Consider the following 24,746-nt stretch of genomic DNA (forward strand, 5'->3'; position numbering starts at 1 on the left):
CCACAAAGTTAACTCATTGGGTACAAGATAAGACTAAATCAGTTCAAAAGTGGTGACAGTCTAAGGAGGTTAAATAGACCTGTTGACCTGGTGGGTCTTGCCTACTGGAAACACAGGCTAGCAGATGCCTTTGTGCTTTCCATCAAAACATCCACTGGGTTTGTCAAAGCAGATTAGACCCTAGGTGGTCTTGAATTCCTGCTCATCTACCTCCTCTCTAAGGCTATCCCAGCTCCTCTCTAGGCAGCCTATTTCTGTGCCACTTTGTTTTTATGTCTTCTATATTGTTTACTTCAGGGTATAGTATGTCTACTTCACACACCAGCCTGAGAGCCCCTTCCTTGAGCCCAAGGATCATACCTGTTTTCTCTGAAGCCCCTGCCTAGCACCTGGCATAAAGCAGGAATGTTCAATAAAGATTTTGGTTATTGTCTGACCCGATAGTGTTCGAGTTCTTTTCTAACCTCCATATCCATGTGTAAATCATACATAGCTGTTGTTGAAGGTTCCTCCTACGTTTCCTAGTACGACCACTTAATGTAGTAAGTCAGGCAGAGCATAGACTTCAGAGCCAGACACACCAGGGTTGAGTCCTGGCTCCACCACTTCTAGCTGTAACCTGCCTTGACCTCTTCGAACCTTAGTTCCCTATCTAGAAAGGTCGGGTAATATATCTACCTTACTGCATGTTCTGAGGATGTGCCTGGCACATGATAAACACTTAAGAATCGGGAGCTGCTGTTATTACAGTCATGCAGTATGTAACGATGGGGATACATTCTGAGAAATGTGTTGTTAGGCAATTTCGCCATTGTGGGAACATCATAGAGTGTACTGAAGGGGAACAAAATTTGCCACCCCAAAATGTATCTCTTTAACATGAGGATTATTTTAGGCTGATTATTTTTAAGAAACGAAAGACTCAGAAAGTTTTTCTTGTTACCTCCCCCTTAACTGCCTAAAAGGATTCAGATTAAAAACCCTGTCTCAGGAAGCAAGCTATCACCTTAGCTATAACATGGACTAGGTGGTAGACAGGGAGGAACCTAGAAAAGCTCGTTTGTTGGGCTCCCCTCTGTATTCTTTTGTTTCTGTGTTGCCAAACACTTGTTTTCCAAATGTTTGCTCCTTTTCACCTACCTGTGAATTGCCTTCCTTCCCTTTGAAGTCCCTGACTCCCCCCCCAACCCAACATCTTCTTTTGTCTTTAGCCAAGGATGGTATTTATAGTGAAAGCTTTGGCCATTTTGTCAAGTTAACTTGGTTTTCCTGGGTTTCTCCCACGTTTACATGTTATTAAACTTTTGTTTCTTTTTCTCCTGTTAGTCTGTCTCATGTCAGTTTAATTCTTAGACCAGCCAGAAGAACCCAGAAGCGTAGATGAAAATTTCTTCCTCTCCTACAGTACTTACACAAACTTAGATGGTATAGCCTACTACACACCTAGGCTATATGGTGATGTTCTTATGGGACCACCATCATATGTGTGATCCATCATTGACCAAAACGTCATTATGTGACACATGACTGTATTATGTTTCTTTAGTACTTAATTAATTCAGTACATGCTTTGTGGATCTTATAAAATGAATCAAATATAGATGTGCCTTAAGGACCTCACAGCACAGAAAAGAAGAGTGAACAAGTGCACACATAGGGTAACTCATAGAGTCTGCTGGTGGGACAGGAGCTTTGGGAGTTCACAGACCAAAAAATTATACATCCCTGGTCTGGTATAGCCAAAATTGCTTCCCAGTAGTTAGACTTGCCATCTCATTATTCGCTATATACAAGGTTTTATTTTAATCTTATAGTGGTAATAAACTGCTACCTAGATTATATATCAGCATAAGTGATGCTGGATAGAGACAATAAAAACTACATAAGATTCCACTAAGATAACTGAGTGAAAATGATAATTGGGTTTCTGTGGTGTCTGTTGAATTTTTTTAATATACAAAAAGAAAATTTCATTAGTATTTTTGTTATTATAGTTTCATAAGTCCAGAAGTTTAGAACTGGCTTTAGTAACTTTCTAAACCTGCTATCGTTTAATTCTGCTGTTGATGATGTGCTGGGGTCAGGGGTTCAGTGGGACATTTGGGACTAATTTCTTCACATCATCTCTTACTTTCCAAGGCTTTCAATAAGGGATGACGAGAGAGCTGGCTTTGACCTGATTTCCAGAGTTTTTTTTCCTATTCAGCACAAAATAAAAGTCCTGAGAAGAGCAGGTAGAAGGAAGTGGATTAGGTTAATACCTTTTCAGGAACAGCAGGAGAAATGAGGACTGATTTCTGCCTTGTACCTTTTTTATCCCACTTAATATCCACTTAATGTTTTCAGTGAAACAATACCAATAGCCTGGTAGGTGTAATTATTCAAAATCAAAAAGTATCCACAGTCCCTTCAACAGATGAATAGTCAAACTGTAGTACATCCATGCCATGGAATACTACCCAGCAATAAAAAGGATTAAACTAGTGATACACACAACAACCTGGATGAATCTCCATAGAATAATGCTGGGTCAAAAAAGCCAATCCCAGACTATACTGTATAGTTTCATTTATATAGCATCCTTGAAATGACAAAATTATAGAAATGGAGAACAGATGAGTAGTTGCCAGAGATTAGGAGACGGTAGAGTAGGAGGGAAATGAGTGTGGCTATAAAAGGGCAACATGAAGGATCCTTGTGGTGATGGAAATATTCTGTAGATTGACTGTATCAATGTCAATATCCCGGTTGTGATGTTGTATGACAGTTTTGCAATTGGGGGAAACTGGGTGAAAGGTACATGAGATCTCTCTGTATTATTTCTTACAACTGCATGTGAATCTACAATTATCTCGTAATAAAAAATCAAATTTAAAAAAAGCCACAGTAATTTCAATGTGGATAACCACTTGATTTGTAGCTTAAGCCCCAAATCTTAAACATAATTAAATAGTACTATAAAAAGCAGTTGCTTATATAGCAACTTTTTTTTTTCTGTTGTAGAAAACTTGGAACATATGGACAAGAACAGAATGAAGTATAAATAGGAAAATAAAGATAACTACTGTTACCCTTTTGGTGTATTTCATTGTGTTTTTTTCCTGAGTTTGTATATATTTTTTTTCAGTCATAATTGGGAATATACAGTTTATATGGTTTTGCATTTTGCTTTTTTGAATTTTATATCCTGAGGATTTCTCTGTCTTTAAAATTCTTCAAAAACAATTTTCATTTGCTTATATATTCCATTATATGGATGTTCTATAATTTATGTAATCATTCTCTAATTATCCTTAATACATAAATCTTTTTCTACATTTCCTATTTTTCTCCTTAAGGTAGGTTTTTGTAAATGGAATTACTGAATGAAAGTACATGAACATTTTTAAGGCTCTTTGATATATGTTACCAGATTGCTCTCTGGAAAAGTGGTACTAATTTACATTCTCACCAAGCAGTGCTTGCGAATGGATGAGATCCAAGACCAGAAGTAATTAGAAACAGCATAGAGTTCCAGAACAGAAAGGTTCAAGATTTTTATTGTTATCTAAAGCAGGTTTTCTCAGCCTCAGTACTATAAGCATTTTGGGCTGCATAATTCTTTCCTGTGGGGAGCTGTCTTGGACATTGTGAGATATTTAATAGCATCGATTAGATGACAGTATAGCACAACCTGTCCCCTCCATCACAGCTGTGACAACCAAAAATGTCTTCAGACATTGCCAAATGTCCCCCTGGCGGGCAAAATTGCTACTGGTTGAAAACTGCTGATCCAAGACTTACACGTGCAATGAGGCACTTATTGTTAAAATTTCTCTAACATTGTGTACACTAATGTTCTGAAGCCTAGCCTCTCGGGGTTCTTTTCTTTCTCTGGAGTATTGTGTGCATATTGTCTGCAAAGTAAAATAGGCCAGTCATTTCTTTAAGGCTGTGTAAGTGACTTTGTTACTACTCAGTATGTATCTTTCCCTACTGATACCTCTCTGGATTCCTGGTTATAAGAGGAAATTTAAAGAAAGTGACCACATTACCATTTGCTTTGCCCTGTAAAAATGATTTGCCCTGATATTTAATATGGTATTTGGAAGTGTCAGTCAGTATACTTAACCTTTTGTCTTTGTCTCCTGAATAAAAAGAGCCCATCAGACTGAGAATGATTTGGTTCCCTTGACTTTGTATGTAAAGGAAGGAAAAAGAATGGATTGGGATTTTTGTTGACTTAAGTGTGAGCCTTAAAAATCCTAAGAAGCCTATTTTACACAGCAGGAAGTCCCAGTTGAAGGTTTGTCCCTCAGATCTACAGCTGGCTTTACCTTCAGTTCTTGATGGAATGCACCTGTATGAAAGGCTCACCTGTATTATTTCTGTAATATTTTAAAACATCATGGGATCATGGAACCTGCACTCTCTTCCTGATATTTAACTTGCTGCACCCAGATCTTCTAGTAGCTCAATTATAATTGATGAATTTCCTTAATTCAAGTAAGACAAGCTTCAATTTATTTTGGAAAACAAGGAGCACACAAATACATTAAGAACATAAACTCACTGAAAATACTCTATTCCTTAAGTGATGTGAAACTCATTTAAGTCTGTCCTTCAGTAAAGACATGAACCTTTGAAGTTCTGTCTGTTAGTCTATTGTTCTGAAGTGTAAGATTTAAGCTACAAAGGAAAGTTGGACATTGACTTTCTGTACTGGCTGTTTCTTTTTTCTGTTTGTTCCCCTTAGGAGCAGTCTCACAGGTGCTGGACAGCCTGGAAGAAATTCACGCACTTACAGACTGCAGTGAAAAGGACTTAGATTTTCTACACAGTGTTTTCCAGGATCAGCATCTTCACACACTACTAGATGTAAGTCTTTGTTTTTCTTTTTATTTTTTTTGATAAGTTGAATATTCAGCATACCTTTTTACTTTACATGAATTCCAGATGTCCATCATAACAGTCCTTTTTCGGTTGCCTTAAGTCTGTGAGAAATGTGGGAAATCATCCATTGTAGATTCATAAAAATAAAATATATTATATATAGTACAAATGCAGTATAGCCCAGCAAGTCACAGTGAAAAAAATTATATATGTATGTTTGTATATGTGTGTGTATATACGTGTGTTCCTATTAGAAGAATCCATTGATCTTAGCTGTGATTACTTTTTATTGCTTTAAACATTGTTTTAAAACATTGGACCTCAAGCATGAGTATAGGAGAGAGAAAAGATAGTGTGCAATGGACTGTTTTCACACACACATTTCATATTTACCATTGCTGGTTTTCATAGACTCAGTGTCTTCTCCTTAAAACACAAAAATATATTCCATCATTAAATATGACAGGTTCCATTGACAGCAGATTGAGATATAAAGAAAAATCAGAAGTTGAAAGTTCACATCTGCCTTCATTTCACTCATATTTTAAATAAAATGCCTTTCTTAGAGAACTTGGTTAACTTCAACAGTGAAAACTTTGTTAGTACATATTAGTCTTTTTGTAAGAAAAACTGTCCTTTAATAAAAGAATGATATTTGCTTTGGGTTGCTTAGGATTTTTTGGTGCGAAGTCTGATTAATTCACCATATGATGCAAAGTAAACTAAAGCAAAGTTTCCCAGAGTGTGTTCTACAGAACATTGCTCTGGGAGATAGTGATGGCTATTACCATGGGGGCCGGGGGAGTAGATCTTAAATTTATTGACTAAATAAATTTGGGAAATGCAACATTCTTTATTCCATTTATACAGATTCACAGTGGATGTTAGTATATTAACAGCTCTGAGATGTCCTCTAGCAAAGAAACCTGATTAACTCTAATAGCATTTCTCAAACTAATTTGGGCACAGAACTTTTATTTACAATCCTGTCGAATTGATGAGAACCGACTTGGGAAAAGCTAAGCTAAGAGTGTTGCATTATATTTCAACTTCACACTAAGTGCAATCATAGGCATCTAGCAGTTGCTTGTTTCCATAAATTTGATCAAATCAAATTAATTATCTATTTTTTTTTTAATTTTTTCCCCCAAAGCCCCAGCAGATAGTTGTAGGTCATAGCTTCACATCCTTCTAGTTGCTGTATGTGGGACGCGGCCTCAGCATGGCCGGAGAAGTGGTGCATCGGTGCGCGCCCAGGATCGAACCCGGGCCGCCAGCAGCGGAGCGCGTGCACTTAACTGCTAAGCCACGGGGCCGGCCCTCAAATTAATTATCAAATTTTTAAATTTAATTTGGCTTTTTTATATAGTGTATGTGTTAATCAGGGATGACGAACTGCTATAGCATGCAATTTAAAATTTGAGTGGCTTAACAGAATAAAAGTTTATTTCTTGCTCACATCCCAGTCTAACGGAGGTAGATGCAAGGGTCTCTTCCACACAGTCATTCAGGGATCCAGGCCTCTTCCACTGTGTGGTTCTGCCATCTCCCAGGGCTTTGGAATCTTCCACTGCATCCTTTGCACCCAGCCAGCAGATGAGAGAAAATGGAGAATTTTGCAGGTCAAGGTTAGAGGTGGGCTATATCACTTTTGCCCATGTATCATTGGCAAGTACTAGTTACATGCCTACCTAGCTGCAAGAGAGCTGGGAAAGATAGTTTTAAAATGTGCTAAGTGAAATAAGCTGGACAGAGAAAGACAAATAGTGCATAGTATCACTTATATGTGGAATCTTAAAAAAAAAAAAAAAACGGCAAACTCATAGAAACAGAGTAGAATGGTGGTTGCCGTGGGGTGGGGGTTGGGGGAAACAGGGAGAGGTTGGTAAAAGGGTACAGACTTTGACTTATAAGGTGAATAAGGTCTGAGGATCTAATATATAATGTGAAGACTAGAGTTGATACTACTGTATTGCATAATTGAAATTTGCTGAGAGAGTAGAACTTAAGTGTTCTCACCAAAAAAAAAAGATAAATATGTGAGATGATGGATGTTTTAATTAACTTCATTTTGGGAATCCTTTCACAATGTATACATTTGTCAAATCATCACATTGTACACTTCAAATATATTACAATTGTATTCGTCAGTTATACCTCAATAAAGCTAAAAAATGTGCTCAGGAAGATAAGGAAATGGGTCATCTCTTTAGTGTAATTTATCTTAAGTAATTTGAGGACATTTCAGATTAAGTTTATTTTAAATAGCTGTTAACTTTCCTTGGGAACCAAAAAGCCCTTGAAATTCATTCCATTTTGTGGATAGCTCCTAGCATTCCATTTTCATTTTCATCTTCATCTTCTTCTCCCCGTCCTCGTCCTCCTCCTCCTCCGTGTCCTCCTCCTCCTCCTTCATCATCATCATCATCATCGTTGTCGTTATTGTTATGTGTTATTTGAATTAGAGTTTGACCTCTATTCATTGGCTATTTAAATATGTATTGTTCTCTATCATTGCTTCGTATGATGCAGAAAGTTTTCACAGTTGTGAATTTCCCCCAGAAGTCGTACCCTTTACTAGAACTAATAAGTGTGGGATATTTGAAAGAAGCTGCAGCAGAGCGTGGAGGTTTGGTTTATTTCAGTGGTTAGATCATTGCTAAGATTTACTCACCTTCTTTAGATCAACAACTTTTTGTCTTTTAAGGGCTAAGAGAAGCCCAAATTGGTTTTTGAAGTTGTGTTTTTCTTTCTAATATAACGAGGTATCTAAGCACACCAAGCTTGAGAATGCTGGGGAAATGCAAGAACATTGCTTGTTTCTGCAAGGAAGGATAGATATTCAGACGCAGACTGGACTTTGGAACTGAGCCAGGCCGCCACTTATTGCCCAATGCTCAACTTCTCAGACCTCGCTGAAAACATTTATTTTGAATAACTGCTGCATTCTTGGGTAGACATTGTCACAACTTCAGAAGTGACTCGTAGATTTTAGTGAGGAAAAACATGCTTAAAGTTCCTCTGAATTCTTATGAATTATAAACTTAAAGAAGTGTCTGCAGTACCAGCATTTGCCCTGTCATTGTATCTCAATTTGAAAAGGAGCTGGTGGACTGAAAATGAGCTATATCCAGTAAAAAGATGCCATGTCTGTGGAATTTTGCAGACAAGTGCTACACATGAACCACAAAACTCTCCTGAAATAACTGACTCTAAGGCCGTCCCTGGGCAGTGTTGTGATGCATTTGGTTCTGAAGATCCAAACTGAGCCATCCTTCAATGAAAGCTTTAATCATCCTGAATGACATAAGCCATCACTAGAATGTGGCCTCATGATCTAAGCCCATAAATATGGTTCATAAAACTCTTATTTCAGAACTAACAGGCTACATTTCAAGAATGTAATCAATGAAGTATTCAAGTGGCTGCCATATGGAGAAATCTAACCATTAAAGAAAATTTTTAATATTTAAATACATATGGTATGCATAAAAAAAGGAACATGGTATGACCAACTCTTGAGAAGAAGCTTTTCAAACTTTGACGATTCATTTTTCTTCCTTCTAATGTTCCATACCCCATGTTTGGATTTGGATTGTTTTGTTTTGCAGAATCAACATTGGTTCTTTTTCAAGGATTCCAAGTAGTGACATCTGGTGGCATAGTTTTGTGGACCGTGGATTGATTGTTACTTAATCCCACTGAGCCGTTTTATGAAATATCTTTCTTATATTTAAATAATTCCTGTTAATTCAATAACACTCTAAATAGCTAAATTTGAGGCCATAATTTTTAATTTGACAAAAAGAAACAGGATTAAGTTCCTACAGAAGACTAAAGATCATCTAGTACTTTATTTGTTCTAGTCATGCCCCTAAAATAGCAACAAGTTCAAAGAAACATTAGAATTTGTTTGCAGGAAACAAAACATCTGTCATGTTGAAAGAATTTACATTAAAACAAAAGGAGAAATATTGTGGTTCCACTGAGGGGGGAAATGCTTTCTGATTTGAATTCTAGTAAAGAACATCTAGTTTAATCTGTAGTTAGAAATAGATCCAGAAATCTCTAAATGTTTGCTACCCAACCAGTTCCGCCTGGCACACATATGCTGCTTCTCATTTTGTGGGGAGAAATAAAGAGGCTTGAAGAAGAACTGTGCTTGGTCCAGCTTGTTCCAATATGTCTACTTTTAAAAATTAAAAGCCCTGGTGCAGAGATGATCTGTGTATGAAATATATAGATCAATTTTAGCAAAATACAATTTGGCATGTATATTAGTTTGCTAAGGCTGCTGTACCAAAGTACCACAAACTGGGTGGCTTAAAATAACAGAAATTATTCTCTCACAGTTCTGGAGGCTAAAAGTCCTAAATCAAGGTGTCATCAGGGCCATGCTCCCTCCAAAGTCTCCAGGGAAGAATCTTTCCTTGCTTCTTCCAGCTTCTGGTAGTTGCCTGCAATCCTTGGCATTCCTTGACTTGTAGATGCATCACTCCAATCTCTGCCTCCGCCTTCACGTGGCATTCTCCTCTGTATGTGTGTGACTCTGTGTCTCCACATGGCCTTCTTTATTTATTTATTTTTGTGTGTGTGAGGAGATCAGCCCTGTGCTAACATCTGCCAATCCTCCTCCTTTTTTTTTTTTTTTTTTTTTTTGCTGAGGAAGACTGGTCCTGGGCTAACATCCGTGCCCATCTTCCTCCACTTTATATGGGACACCACCACAGCATGGCTTGCCAAGCGGTGCAGCAGTGCGCGCCTGGGGTCCGAACCGGCGAACCCCAGGCTGCCGCAACGGAGCACATGCATTTAACCGCTTGCGCCACCGGGCCGGCCCCTCCACATGGCCTTCTTATAAGGACACCAGTCATTGGATTTAGGGCCCACTCTAATCCAATATGAAATCATCTTAATTACATCTGCAAAGACCCTATTTCCAGATAAGGTCACATTCTTTTTTTTTTTTTTTTTATAATTTTATTTATTTATTTTTTCCCCCAAAGCCCCAGTAGATAGTTGTATGTCATAGCTGCACATCCTTCTATTTGCTGGATGTGGGACGCGGCCTCAGCATGGCCAGAGAAGCGGTGTGTCGGTGCGCGCCCGGGATCCGAACCCGGGCCGCCAGCAGTGGAGCGCGTGCACTTAACCCCTAAGCCACGGGGCCGGCCCTAAGGTCACATTCTGAGGTTCCAGGTAGACGTGAATTTTGAGGACACAGTATTCAACTCAGTACAGCATGGAAAACTGGTTTTGTCCTGAATTGATTCTTCAGGTGTGAGTGCAAATTACACAAATCTAATATAAAATAATGAAATGTTACTTCATAATTCATTAATTAGGCTTTCTTGGGAATTGGTGTTAAAGTGTAGTTATGTCCTTTAATGATATTTTGAATCAGTTTTGGATTGGAATTTGTATGTGATACATTAGATGGTCAGATGATAGGTGTGTTTTTGATGGACTGAAAAATCAAGTTTTTTCCAGATAAAAAGCATTTTGTAAATGTTATTTGGTGGTGATAGTCTTCTCAATTTCTTGTAGAAATTTTCCTATTGCAGAATAAATGTTTACTTTGTAAGTCAACAGTGTTATAAAACATTGTTAAATGACACATTTCTCTCTCTCTGCCAAAGTTTGACAACTAAGTTTTAAACATTCACCCTCCCTCTGTGATACCTCTGAACAGCTGTTAGCATTTGTTACAGACTGCTGTTTCCGTAGTAAATGTGATGCCCCACCTAATTAAGATTATCTTTGTGAGAAGTCCTAAGATTATGTTTTCTAAAAACATAATCAATGATTAGATTAACAAAGCAAAAACTAACTGCAGTAACAATTTAGCAGTTTTTATATTAATTTATAAGTAGATTTTTATAATAGATTAAGTAATATTTTAAAATATTGCTTTATAAATAAATTGGTGTCTGGAATCCTCTATATTTTGTATTACTAACATCTTTATTATCATTTTTTACTGTTTAGGGAGAGTTAAAAAGTTTTTCTATCTGACCCAGAGTTAACACTGGAAAACTACAACTCTTGATTTACTGTTTTGCTTTTTTGAGATGATATTAAATTAGTAGTCATATTTGGGAACAGCATATTTTTAGAACTCAGAAGTTTCCTAAAGGGAAAAAAAATGGAACTTCTGCAATAATTTGGTGTTTCTGAGCAATTTGAGGTCTGAGAAGTAAGTTGATACACTCTTAAGTTTGGATCTTTAAATAGATTACCAGTCAGGAAATGCCAAAGCTAAGTTTCCCATGAATTTGTAGTCCAGTCAATTTGCACTTAAATGTCTAGAATAATAAGGTTTATCTGAGGACCTTCAAAAGCTGAGCTACTAGTACCTTCTCAGGGTCCCATCCAGTCTTAAGAGTGAGCTTCAGCAAATATGAAACCAGCCGGGTATTGGGCCAGTGGTGATGGCCCTTGTGCTACTTGCCTCCTGGATCTGGAGATTGACGTGCACTTCTCCTCACTTTGGGTATGGGCGTCTCTCATTCCACTGTTTCTAGCTAGATGGGCAAAAACTCCCATATGTTTCCATCAGTGTATTGAAGTATTAGTGTCAGTGGAAAAGTACCACATGAAACAAAATTCCTGAGGTAAATAGAGCTAGAAATATCATATGTCCTGAATATTTTCAAAGTAGTTTTTCTTTATTCTTAATGTAGATATCAATAAACTTAGCAAAAAAAAAAGAGCTACTAAGTATCTGGTCATTTGTTAAGCAGCAATAGAAAACTAATACAACCAGAAACAAAGTAAAGGTTATCTGCTCTTACCACTTCTATTCAACATGGGACTGGAGGTTCTGGCCAGTGCAGTAAGGCAAGAAAAAGAAACTCAAGGCATGCAGATTGGAAAGGAAGAAGTAAAACCATATTCTCACAGAGATATATTCTTGTATGTAGAAAATCCTAAGGAATCTACAGAAAATCTACTAGAACTAGTAGGCAAGTTTAGCAAGATTGCAGGATACAAGATCAACATACAAAAATTAACTGTACTATATACAAGCAATGAATAATGTGAAAATAAAATTAGAGGAATATTTACTATACCATCGAAAAGAATAAAATACTTACTGAATTGAACCAAAAAAGTATAGGATTTGGATACTGAAAACTACAAATGTTTCTGAAAGAAAGTAAAGAAGATCTGAATAAAATAAATCTAAAAAAAAAAAGTTGGAGAACTAATTTCAAAGCTTACTATAAAGCTGCAGTAATGAAAATAGTATGGTATTGGTGTAAGGATAGACATATAGATCAATGGAACAGAATAGAGTTTAGAAATAAACCCCCACATTCATGGTCAATTGATTTTCAACAAAGGTGCCAAGGTGATTCAATGGGGAAGGAATAGTGTTTTTTTTAAACATGGTGCTGGAGCAATTGGATATCCATATTCAATAAAATGAACTTAGACCCTTACCTCACACCACACACAAAAATTTCCACAAGATGGATCAAAGATCCATTGTAAGCTTAAAACTATAAAACTTTTAGAAGAAAATATAGGAGTAAATCTTCATTACCTTGGGTTAGGCAAAGAGTTCTTAGATACAACACAAGGGAACTTTTGGGGATGAAGGAAATGTTCTAAAACTGGATTGAGATGATGATTGTACAACTATGAATTTACTAAAAATCATCAAACTATACACTTACGATGGGCGCATTGTACAGTTTATAAATGGTACTTCAATAAAGCTTTTAAAAGTGAAAAAATGAGAAGTAATATATTTCCTTTTTATTTAAAAAAATCTATTTTACTGTTTTTGTATTATTTTAAGGTAAAGCACTATTGGAAGTTCCTTCCTTGTGCTATGGGTTATACTGCCCTGTGGATCCCATAATGTCATTTGTAGTCCATTGCTCCCACTACAACAGCAGTTTCCAATGTCTCCTGGCGTTGTCTCTGTGCCCTAACACCAATCCAGCAAAGCCAAGCTGCCTGCCCTCTGCAGTGCCTAAAGCCCACTGAAGGGGTCATCCCGTAGATTCCACAGGGTCTTTACACTGATTTCTTCATCTCAACTTTATGGCTGAGAATTTACCGTTTACTGACTTAAAAATGCTAAATTTCTTTTTCTCTCTCAAGAACTGTTTATTAACCAATAGGTAGTTGTGCCTTGTGAAAGAAGTCCAAATTGTCTTTTTTGTTTAAAAACGTTATGAATTACATAATTTTCTTTACTTTTCAATAAGCGGGGGGCACCTCAGAGCAATATGTTTTAGTTTATTCTTTAGTTCATTTCTTCTCCTTCAAATACATATGCGTCATATCCCAAAGTTCATAACTTTTTGGCAGATTTTAAGTGATATAATATCTTTCTTTTTGTCTTTTTACTGTGGTAAAATATATACAACATAAAATTTACCATTTTAACCATTTTTTAATGTACAGTTCAGCGGCATTAAGTACATTCACGTTGTGCAACCATCACCACCATCCATCTCCAGAACTTTTTTCAGCTTCCCCAACTGAAATTCTGTAGCTGTTAAACAGCAACTCACCATTTCCCTCTCTCCCCAGCCCCTGGCAGCCACCATTCTACTTTCTGTCTCTATGAAATTTGACTACTGTAGGTACCTCATATAAGTTGAATTATATTTTATTTGTTCTTTTGTGACTAGCTTATTTCACCTAACATAATATCCTCAAGGTTCATCCATGTTGTAACGTGTCAGAATTTCCTTCCTTTTAAGGGCTGAAAAATACTCCATTGTATGTATATACCACATTTTGTTTATCCGTTTCTCCAATATCGATGTTTTATGCTAGACAATTATATAATAGGAAAAACCAAATTCTCAAAATAAACGTGTCCAATAGTAGGGAATTCAGCCTTAGTTCCATCCCCAGGCAATTGCTCAATCTGGGCTCCAAGTTAGCTACTATGTTATACATCTTTGTGAAAGGAATGTGTGATTTTCACTGAAAGTATTATTAACTACAGGAGTCCCTCTAGTTCCCTTATTTGTTCAGATGAATTACTTCTTTAAACAGGGATTGGAATTTACTCTAAAATACCAAGAATAATGAATCAGCTTGTCCCCGTCATCAGTTTTTCCCACTGAGTACCATTCTCTTTTTATGGCACCATAGTCAACTTTACCAGAAGGCAAAGGAATGTTCAAAAAGCCTTCAAAGTGCAAAGCACTGATTCTTCTTTATGCTGTTCTCAAGAAAAGAGGAGGGATTTCCCCCTAGAAAAGAATGTGATATGCTCAGTTAAAGAATGTTCCATGGAGTTGGCTTGCAGCGTTCACAATCTGAGAACACAGCTGCTTTCTTTTCTTTGTAGCCGTTCAAACATTATCTCATAGAACCACTTCTGCCAGACTGTCTTCGTTTTGTTCTCTTTTAACTTTCCACAACAGAAAAATTCATTTTTGCCACAGCTACTTGTACAAATGCTTGGTGTTTACCTATGCAAAATAAAAGCCATATCATAAGTCAAAAATTATTGTACTGCATCAGTAATTAAGTAAAATATTATATGATACACCTAATGTAAATGTTTTCTTTTAAAGCAGCAAATTAGTAATAGGATATTCATTTAGTATAAATATCATGTAACTATTGTAAATGCTTCAAAAGAGCACATTAAAAAATGAGGTTTTAACACTTTTAAAATGTTTAGTTTGTTTTTTTATGGAAAGGAAATTCACATCATAGTGAAATTTCTCACAGTTGGGCAAACTCTTGGATCTAGTATTAAAAAGTGCCCCATTTCAGAAGATTTGGTTAAAAGCAATGCAAAGCCTGCCTATAGCATCTAACTGGTTGTTTTTCCTTATGTTTTCTTTTGCTTGCTCAAGAATAGGCACTATGATTTGTTTTTTACAGGGCTTAATTTTAGAGTTGTTTGCCAACTGAAAAAAGGCCTAGAGAACAGTCAAATTAGGTCATCTGAAGCCAGTGTTTGAGTTTCTCAGAAAGAGCTGCCAACTGACCAGAAATCTGCCACAGTGGCCTATATTGTTAGGCCACCAGAGAGACATTCTTTATAGATTAAACTAGAATGTCAAACAAGTCTTAATTTCTTGGATTCAAAAATAAATCCCTGTTAAGTGCAATGTTCTAATGGAATTGAAACAAAAGCAGCTTTGTACACAGATAGTTAAAACTTAAACCAACAGGGCCTCCTTAGGTGTACTTTCGCTGTCAAGATCCAAAGTATTTTGCAACCCTTTCAGGAAATCTTGAATTGGCCCAGATGTACTGGTGTTTCAATTTCCTATTTGCTGTTAGAAGAAAACTTTCATAATAGATTTACTTAGAATAGCATATTACTAGGCCAGCTGGGCCCTTTCTTAAGACTTCAAGTAAGGGTATATACCCCATCATGATTTTCTAAAACCTAATTTAAGCTAGCATTTCACTGCTATACTATAAGGCTAAAGCTGTTCTGGGACATCTAACTCAAGGGCTTCAAAGAACATTCTTATTGGCCACTAAATACAGTATACAGTCCATCAGATATCCATTTCTAACTGGAGCTACCCAGTATAAACTGGGCCATAGTATTGGTAGCAGCCCTGAACCTTGCTCCAGGGAAAATCTAAATTCCCGAGTGAGACTCGTACTACCTCATTACGGTCACTCGATTTGTAGATTCGACAGACTTTTTTTTTTTAAGGAAGAAACAAGTTTAGTTTAAGATTTATAAAATTTGCTTTTCACATGTTTTCTGAACTTTTAGAAGGAAAGTTAGTACATAGTACAAATTGTGAAGGATAACGTGCAAATAAAATGAAAGTGCTCTCTTCAAATGAATGGAGTACATTATCTCCATGCAGATGGAGAGTCCTCTGCATGACTAATCTTTGAGTGCTTTCTCCAACTACTTAAAAAAAATTAAATTGATTTTTAGAAATTTTATGGAATACAAATCTTTAGGAAAAACAACTTTTAGTGCTGATAGAATAGGCATTTTTTTATGTCATAAAAGAAAAATGCCCTCAGTGATTTTAATTTCTTTTCATAAATCATAATATCCCAATGATGCATAGTTGTTCTTAAATTTGTAAGATGGACAGGTTATATAAGTTCTTCCCAAAGTTTAATTGTAGCTCCTTAAGTTTTTAAAAATGCCATTTTAAATTTTGTAGTGTATTTCTTTTACACTTATGTTTCCCATGATGCAATCTTTAGACTGCTCTTAAATATACTGCTCTTCTCTGAGTTTGGACTGTGTCATGTTTAATGATGCCAAAGATCTTTGAAAGGTCATTTTCATATTTTTAACCTAGAGACAGTGAGTTCATATATAAACTTGAACAGGAAAAATAGATTTTTAGATCTCATATTTTCTCCAATCTCTAACTTCACAAAATTGGCTCTAGTGCAGTACAGTAGTTGACTATCAGTTCCTTATATTTTAGTATTAAAATCACTTTTCCCTAACATTTTGCCAGATTTCAAATGTATTTTTAAAAATACTATTGGATATCAATGGCTGATCTGCTAGGTTCACTGAAAAGATGTGACACTGGAACTTTGTTCCTAATTGCCCAACTTCTTCAGAGACAGTTGACAGAAACTGTAAAGAAAGTTCTTAATAAGATAGTCTGTGTTTCCAGAGCAAGTCATTTCAATTCACATTATTATTGTGCAGTATAAACTTGTGAACACTCTTATTATCTGTTTTACCAGGATCACAGACACATTTCATTATATACTTTGCAGCTAAATATTTGACTCTTGGAAACTTTTTCTTTTCCAGCAGGGAGCTTCTTCAGTATCTTTGAAGTAAGTGCTAAGATGGTGGTTGCTAATGAACTTCAATGTTCCCTGCAACTCTACACACCCATATTCGTTATTTGGCCTATATCTGCAGTCTAGTTTCAAAAGTTATAATCTTTCTCAACTAACGTACATTCTGGTCCTTAGATTTGGTTTTCTCTGTGCTAAAAAGTTAGTGCGACACATAAGCCAGTGACAGTAATTTTAGAGAGTCTCTGCCAACTATTCCATTTTAAATGTTGATATTGCTAAATGCTGTGTATAAACTATGAGCCAAACGAAGGCTTCTATTTGAGGACTAAAAATAAGAGAGTGAAATATAATGGAGTATGGTAAAAAATGAAACTTGATTTAGTGTTTTAAATGCAAATAAAAAGTGACATATTAACTGATTTTATCATCTTTATATTTGGAAATACAATCACAGGAGAGTTGAATTTAATATTACCACAACTTTATTCTGCTTTTTTTAAAACAACCCATCTCAAATATAGAATGTGGCCTCCTAACGGAACCTTAAGACAGAAAGATGAAGCGTGTCCATGTAGTTGTGTGTGTGGTCGTATCTGACCCAGTGCCAGAGACTGGCAGAGAGCAGCCCTGTCTGCAAGTGAGACAGTGTGAAACAGTCTGTTCCCCTTGCAGCTGTTCACATTTCCTCCTTTTGCCTTGTTGTGTTTTTTTCTAATAAAAAGTGCTGAAGTTGGGTAATTATAATTTCATTAGAAAGAGAAAACAAACTGTAATAGATTCATTCTTGTTTTCTCTCTAGGGATAATTTATTAACATTCTTCTCTCCCTCTGCCTCACCCTCTACACCTCAGCTTTACAAATACACTTGATACCTTCAAAGTTCAGGAAAGCAAATAACAAAAGGAAATATATTTTGTCATTTCAGTCCACATCTAATTTAAGCTTCTAGAGCAGAGGTTGGCAAACTATGGCTCTCAAGCCAAATCCAGCCAGCCACCTGTTGTTGTAAATAAAGTTTTGTTGGAACACAGCCATGCCCGTTTATTTATGGATTGTTAATGACTGCCTTCGCATACACAGCAGGATTGAGTGGTTGTAACCAAGTCCATATGGCCCACAAAGCCTGAAATATTTACCATCTGGCCAGGAAAGGATTAGGGTTCTAACATTGTTTAACAGGGTAGGGCTTGTAGTTGATTGGCTAATAACTTTCAAGTCATATTTAGTGTATTTTTTTTCCTACAGCCTATAAATGGCATTTTCTACAGTTCTTTCCCCAATTATTTGCTGAAGGTGTCTCCCTGGCACAAGACTTTATGTATTACTGAATTCTAATACCAGATGAGGAAATGAGAGAACAGCGCCTCAGGAGGCCACAGTCTTAGTCCCTGCTGCTCTGGCTGCAGGACTGTGAGTGGTCACTTCACCTCACTGGACCTCAGCTTTCTCCTTCTTAAAATGGAGGAATCGAATCATGTTGATATCTAAGATCTCTTCTACTTTGAAAATTTTGTGAAGTAACTCAGACTTGAAACATACAAAAAAAGGAAAAGGATTAAATATGGTCAACATATATATATATTTTTTTTTTTTGAGGAAGATCAGCCCTGAGCTAACATCTGTTGCCAATCCCCCTCTTTTTGCTGAGGAAGATTGGCCCTGGGCTAACATCCATGCCCATGTTCCTCCACTTTATGTGGGACGCCGCCACAGCATGGCTTGCAAAGCAGTGCAGGGGTGCACGCCCGGGATCCGAACCAGCGAGCCCCGGGCCGCCGCAGTGGAGCACGTGCACTCAACCACTTGTACCACTGGGCCAGCCCCAAAATATATTTTTTAATTTTGAGGGAAAGTTTTTAATTATGCAGGCAGGACGGAAGATAAATGATATCTGATTCCTAAAGAAACAAGCTAGGAAATAAGTATTCCCACTCTGTTTATTTTTATGTCACTCTGAATTTTTAAATAATATCTATTTACAGTTTCTATGCACCAGCTCAAATACTCATTTGTTTTTTGAAGAAACATGTATTAAACATCTACTGGGTACTCAGCCCCATGCTAGGTGATGTTACTGAATGTCAGAGAACTTGAGTCTGGTCATGGAAAAGAGAAAGAAGCATTTAAACAGCATGTTCTAGAATCATGTCCCTCAGGCAGCTAGTGCCCTCTTGGCTGTTGATGCCCTTGATGTGGCAGGCATCCAGATATTGGCTCTGTCCTGGGTTGCTTCTTTACCATCAGTGTACTCTGCAGCTGGCCTCAGCAGCACCCTCTTGGCTCCTGCCCCCAGGTGTTACCCCACAGCTACTTACTTCTGAATCCACTTGCTCTGTGCAGACAGCCCTCTTGGGCAGGGTTCCATCAAGATGGCTCCAGCCAGATTACATTCTTAGGCAGCTCCTTCACTCATGGGAAACACTTCTTGCCCCAACATACACTACAAGTGTGGGCGGCCCTACGGCTGTCCTCACCCTGCTGTCAAGGGCTGCCCCAGGTGGCCTCCAGCCAGGAAGGAGGCAGACATCAGTGTCTTTTCACTTGAGATCCCAAATGCCACATATCAAGCTGCTCCAAGGACTTGTCTCACACAGGGCTCCTTTCTGGTGCACCCAGATAGGCCTTGTAAGTTGCTGCAACTAAGCAAGCATCCCTTCAGAGAATGAAATAGTGAGCTCTTCTTGCTGGCACCTCCAGTTTCTATGCATGGTTCTTTTGCAGCATCCACCATCTTCACTTTGCATGAGGGAGGGGGCAACTCCCTCTCTCTTCCTCCCCAACAAGAAGAAAGAGAAAAATCAAATACTTGCTCTTTTCATCCTGTGACTCCTACAGATTCCAGGCTACTGCCTCTGTAGGCAGAATAGAGTGCTGGGATGAGTATGGAGGGACTATTTTGGCCACCGTTCAGCAAGCCCTGGAGGGATGATCTGGCAGCTTCCTAGCAGACTTGGTGCCATTTACTTCCTATAAGTCTTAGCTGTGGGCTTTAGCTGAAAGTCCAAGACAATAGGCAAAGTCCCAAATCACATTATTCCACATATTCTTTATACATGATGGACTCTGGGAGAGGTAAAGGGTGATAAAGAAAGAGAAACTGCAGCTTTCCTTTGTTCTCAAAATCCGACCACCTCTCACTTGCCCCCAGACCTTGACAAACTCCACCTGGATTTGAACTTTGAGTCCTGAATTTGATTTCGGAGGGAGCATACAGTGTGAAGATGACCCATAAGAATGAGAAGTTGAAAAGCTGCATATTTGTGACTACTGATTTAAAACACTTGAATGTTACACTGCGTTCAAACTTTTCTCCATTGATGACTTGTTATTTACCTGCTTTGCCACATTTCTCAAACAGTTTGTATTTGTTATGGGTATCCCTAAAATATTTTGAGTACCTAAGGCAAAAATACAGTCACAGAAATTGAGGGGGAAAATGAAGATTGGAGTGTTATGCGTACACATCCAGATAGTCCACAACTTGGGGCTGTTCACTGAGATCCTTTCCAGTTGGTATCACTGGGGACCAAACTACTCTTGGGTCCTCAAAGGGATCAAGCTGTCATGTTTCTGGGTCTTTGGTTAGACATGTCTTTGGAATCTGTGAGTTCTTTGATGACAAGAACTCTCTTTTTTCATCTTCGTAACCTCAGTAAATAGAACCCCACTGCCTAATACATAGTGGGACTTCAATAAATATTGGATGGATGGATGGATGGACGGACGGACTGACGGACAGACGGGTGAACAAGGGGTCACTTCTTCCCACTGGTGGTGACAAAGTGAGCCGCTTCCCCGCCCCACCCTGCCTTGCCCTTTTGGTTAATAAGCAGGCAGTTGAGATTTACCATCTATTCTTAGCCACATGAACACCATCCACTCCATCCAGTGTCTGCCTTGAGAGCTCCAGTCCTTTGCTCTCCTAGGAGCTGGAAGGGCAGAGCCCAGTGTCCCCATCTTGAGCAGAAGGCCCCTTCTTTTAATTCCTTCCTACTGTATCTGCCTTTGATATTTAGCATCCCACCACTAGTTCAACTGAACTTTGATTGAACGTGGGATGATTTGGATCAGGCCAGCCCAAAGGAGCAGAGGAAAATTTGATCTGAGCACTTGCCTTGGAGCAGGGCCTTGAAAATATTGAAACTCCAGGCATCTGCAGCCTGTGAAGTTGTTGTAAGGCTAGAATGGTGGTTCTCACTTTACTACTCTATGCCTCAGTTTCCTCATCTGTAAAGTGGGAATAATAGGGATATCAACCTTATAGGGTTGTTTGAAGTTAAATGAGGGGATATAAAGAACTTTGACTAGTAACTAGCATCTAATAGTGCTCAATAGAAGTAGCAATTATCATTGTTGTTGTTATTAGTAGTAGTACTGTTACTCTCAAAAGTTAACGCTGGGCGTAAGATTTACAGGTACCTAAGGAGTTTATTAAAGCACAGATCTCTGGACCCCCTTTTCAAATTCTGATTCATAAGTCTAGAGTAGGGCCCAGGAATCTGTATGTTTAATAACCACCCCAGCTGATTCTGCTGCAAGTCCTCAAGAAACCACACTGACATAAGACCTAGGGACCCATCTTGGGCATAGTAAGACCAAGCCAAAAATAAAACATCTCCAGTAATAGAGTGAGAGCAATTCTGGGAGCTGTGGAATTTTTGTTGCTTTGTGAGTAAAAACTAATGTGCATTTATTAAATATGTAAATAGAACCTAATCCTAATCATAGTTGAAAAATTTGAAAGTAGTTTTAGTAATAGCCTTTGGTCAAGAAAAAGGCAAAACTTTTTGTGGTGAAATTCGGCATTATAAAGTGATAGTGCTGGGGCCGGCCCGGTGGCGCACGTGGTTAAGTGCGCGCGTTCCACTGCGGCGGTCCAGGGTTCACCAGTTCAGATCCCGGGGGCGCACTGATGCACCGATTGGCAGGCCATGCTGTGGCGGCGTCCCACATAAAGTGGAGGAAGATGGGCATGGATGTTAGCCCAGGGCTAGTCTTCCTCAGAAAAAAAAAAGAGGAGGATTGGCAGATGTTAGCGCAGGGCTGATCGTCCTCACAAAAAAATAAATAAAAAAGTGATAGTGCTGTCAGCATGTAAAGCCTCAAATTAAATTTGCTTTCTTTCCCAAGCAGTAGCATTCAAGAGTTTTAAAAATCTTTTTATTATTCATGTAGGTTTTTTTATTTTGTTTGATTATTAATATTATGACATGTCAGGTGACAGCTATGTCTATTTTTTAAGTGTTATGTATTTTAAATGTGTTTTTTTAACTTACAGTTCTTTACTTTTAGGGGGTTTGGGTTTTTTTCTATTTCTATTGTATATGTACAATATTTCATTTATCTGTATAGACTAGTCTGGGAACCTAACACTATGTAAACATTATTTCTATGGGAAAATATATTCCCTAGTTCCAAATCTCAAAATTTACAATCTTTAGAAGTAGAAATCATGCAGAGGGTGGAGACTGCCCATATGTATTCTGTAGGGATTTGAGCAAACTTCTGTGAACCACCCACATATCACTAGTTCCCTACATGTTAATATAATATTTTAAATAAAGCAATATTTTACTAGCCTACTTATGCTATTTAACCTCTGATTTAGTAATGCTTTCTTAATGTCGTCATTTAAAAATGGTCACTGCTTGGGGGGCCAGCCCGGTGGCATAGTGGTTAAGTTCACATGCTCTGCTTCGACGGCCCAGGGTTCTCAAGTTCGATTCCCAGGTGCAGACCTACGCACCGCTTATCAAGACATGCTGTGGTAGCGTCCCATATATAAAGTAGAGGAAGATGGGCATGGATGTTAGCTCGAGGCTAATCTTCCTCACCAAAAAAAAAAAAAAAAAAAGGTTACTGCTCTGTCTTCATATTGCTAGAATTAGGCATTTTTTAAATTTATTTATTTTATCATTAGGCATTTTTATGTATGGTGTGGCCCAAATATTTACACATCATAAAGCTTTATCTTGTATCAGGATAAACAAACCTAACTGTAATCTGAAGAATGTTTACAGTCAGTATTTAATCTCTCACCTAGCATTGTTGTGCATAGTAGGGAAGGAAAAAAAGAACAAAACCAAAACCAACCCCAAAAATCCCCACCTGTTTTAGAGAAGTTAGGAAATAGAAGTGGCAGACTTGCCAAGGTCATTTTTAACTTTTCACTTTTCAAAGCAGACTGTTGAATGAGATATTTCATCTGAGGTAGAAATTAATAGTTTAATTGCATTTCTACACTACAGAGATTTTCCTCTAAAGAATTAAATTCATTTTTCTTCAAAAAGTTAAATTTTGGATCTTTTAGGCTTGTGGGATTTTTAAAATAGTCTTCTTATACTCTGTGAATTTGCCAACTAAAAAGGAAAAAAGTTTATGTCCTTGATTCCTGCTGAAGGATGCCAGCACTGATACTGTTAATGAACTGCCCTAGCATAAACCTTTTGTGAGAACATTCCTTCCTAGAAGGGGTTGGGTTTGCCCTTTCCCAAGATTTAGATTTCTGTGAAAATTTTTTCAGACGTGTCTTGGCCAGAAAGCATTCTTTCATTTTACTCTATATTCATCTTATTTAATGTTGTTTCTATCAGAGGAAAAAAATAATGAGATTACTGAAATATTGATGAATTTAAAGTGACAAGGAAACTACCACATTGACAGAATTTTGGCCCATCTGTTTAAAGCTGATTTTTTAAAAAGATATGCATGAGACTGATACTTCGACAAGTTTCATTGAATGAATAGGAGATTATTAACAAGAAGATCCCACTGAAATCATCAGCCTGCCTTTTTAAGAGCAAAATATTGTTTAGTAAAATAAAAAATATGAAGCTCTGAATTTTAGCAAAGAATTATGAATGTTGATTGGATTTTCTTCTTTGCTTTTAGCTGTATGACAAAATTAATACAAAGTCTTCACCACAAATCAGGAATCCTCCAAGTGATGCAGTACAAAGAGCCAAAGAGGTAAGTGATATATTCTGTAAATGTATTTGGGTATCATATTTGCTACCTTTATTGAAAACATTTCTGCTGCACAGTAAGAGGCAGTTTCCTTGGAGTCACAGTTGGACCATTATGCTCAGATTTAGTGTTTCTAAGTTTATCACTGAGCATTTACATACAGAAAAGAAAAAAAAAATCTCAGCAGCAACATTGCCTAGATTTCTAGTTCTGGTTCTGCTATGTCAACTTTGAACACATTAACATATCAATTTTACTTCTCTTTTTTTTTTAAAAAAAGTAAAAGGTATTTTACTGTACTTGGTGGAAATAGACACTCTATGAAAATTTGAGTTGCTTTTTTAAGGTAGTAATGTTTGAAAGTTAAATATCTATAGCAATTAAATATACTGAGTTCAGAGAGAAGTCATTTTTATAAATTGTCAGTGTACATCCTGTATCTGTCAAAAACCTATTTTTAACTTTTTTTTTTTTTTTTTTTAAGATTTTATTTATTTATTTTTCCCCCAAGGCCCCAGTAGATAGTTGTATGTCATAGCTGCACATCCTTCTAGTTGCTGTATGTGGGACGCCGCCTCAGCATGGCCGGAGAAGCGGTGTGTCGGTGCTCGCCCGGGATCCGAACCCGGGCCGCCAGCAGCGGAGCGCGCGCACTTAACCGCTAAGCCACGGGGCCGGCCCTATTTTTAACTTTTTTATTATAGAAACATGACATTGCAGAAAGTTTGGAAAATAGAAATTGATCCGTAATCCCATCACCCTAGCACAGTAATTTTCATTTTTGCATATCCTTTTCCAATCACTATCCATTTGTATATAAATTTTATATAGTTGCAATCAAAATGTATCTTTTTTTTTAGCCTGACATTATATAATAAGCATTTTTCCATGTTTCTACTTAATCTTCATAAATCTAAATTCTAATGATGGCATAATTTTTCTTTGCTATTACTAAATTATAATGAATTAGCAATTCTTCCATTGTTAGACACCTATTTTTTCTTTCACTGTTTGATGTTATAAAAATCTTTATGCAAATAAACATTTCCCTTTAAAAAATGATTTCTTATAAAGTGAGATTACTAAGTGAAAGAATATGAAAGACATAAGATTGTACTGGAAAATGTTGTATATTCACTGAGAAACAAGACCAAGGACGTGGGGACTGC

General features: G+C 37.4%; 1 protein-coding gene across 10 annotated transcripts in view; it reads left to right on the top strand.

Annotated features, from left to right (window-relative positions):
- Positions 1 to 24,746, top strand: part of CASK (calcium/calmodulin dependent serine protein kinase) — a 417,632-nt gene that overhangs the window by 328,658 nt on the left and 64,228 nt on the right. For all 10 annotated transcript variants that reach the window (XM_087427616.1, XM_087427612.1, XM_087427614.1 and 7 more), the window contains 2 exons: positions 4,736 to 4,857; positions 23,503 to 23,580. In XM_087427616.1, the coding sequence (XP_087283742.1) occupies positions 4,736 to 4,857; positions 23,503 to 23,580 (200 nt within the window). The remainder of the gene's footprint in view (positions 1 to 4,735; positions 4,858 to 23,502; positions 23,581 to 24,746) is intronic.

Source organism: Ceratotherium simum, chromosome X (genome assembly GCF_057802395.1).
Source record: "Ceratotherium simum simum isolate JZ-2026a chromosome X, ASM5780239v1, whole genome shotgun sequence".
In the NCBI taxonomy this organism is placed as follows: domain Eukaryota; kingdom Metazoa; phylum Chordata; class Mammalia; order Perissodactyla; family Rhinocerotidae; genus Ceratotherium; species Ceratotherium simum.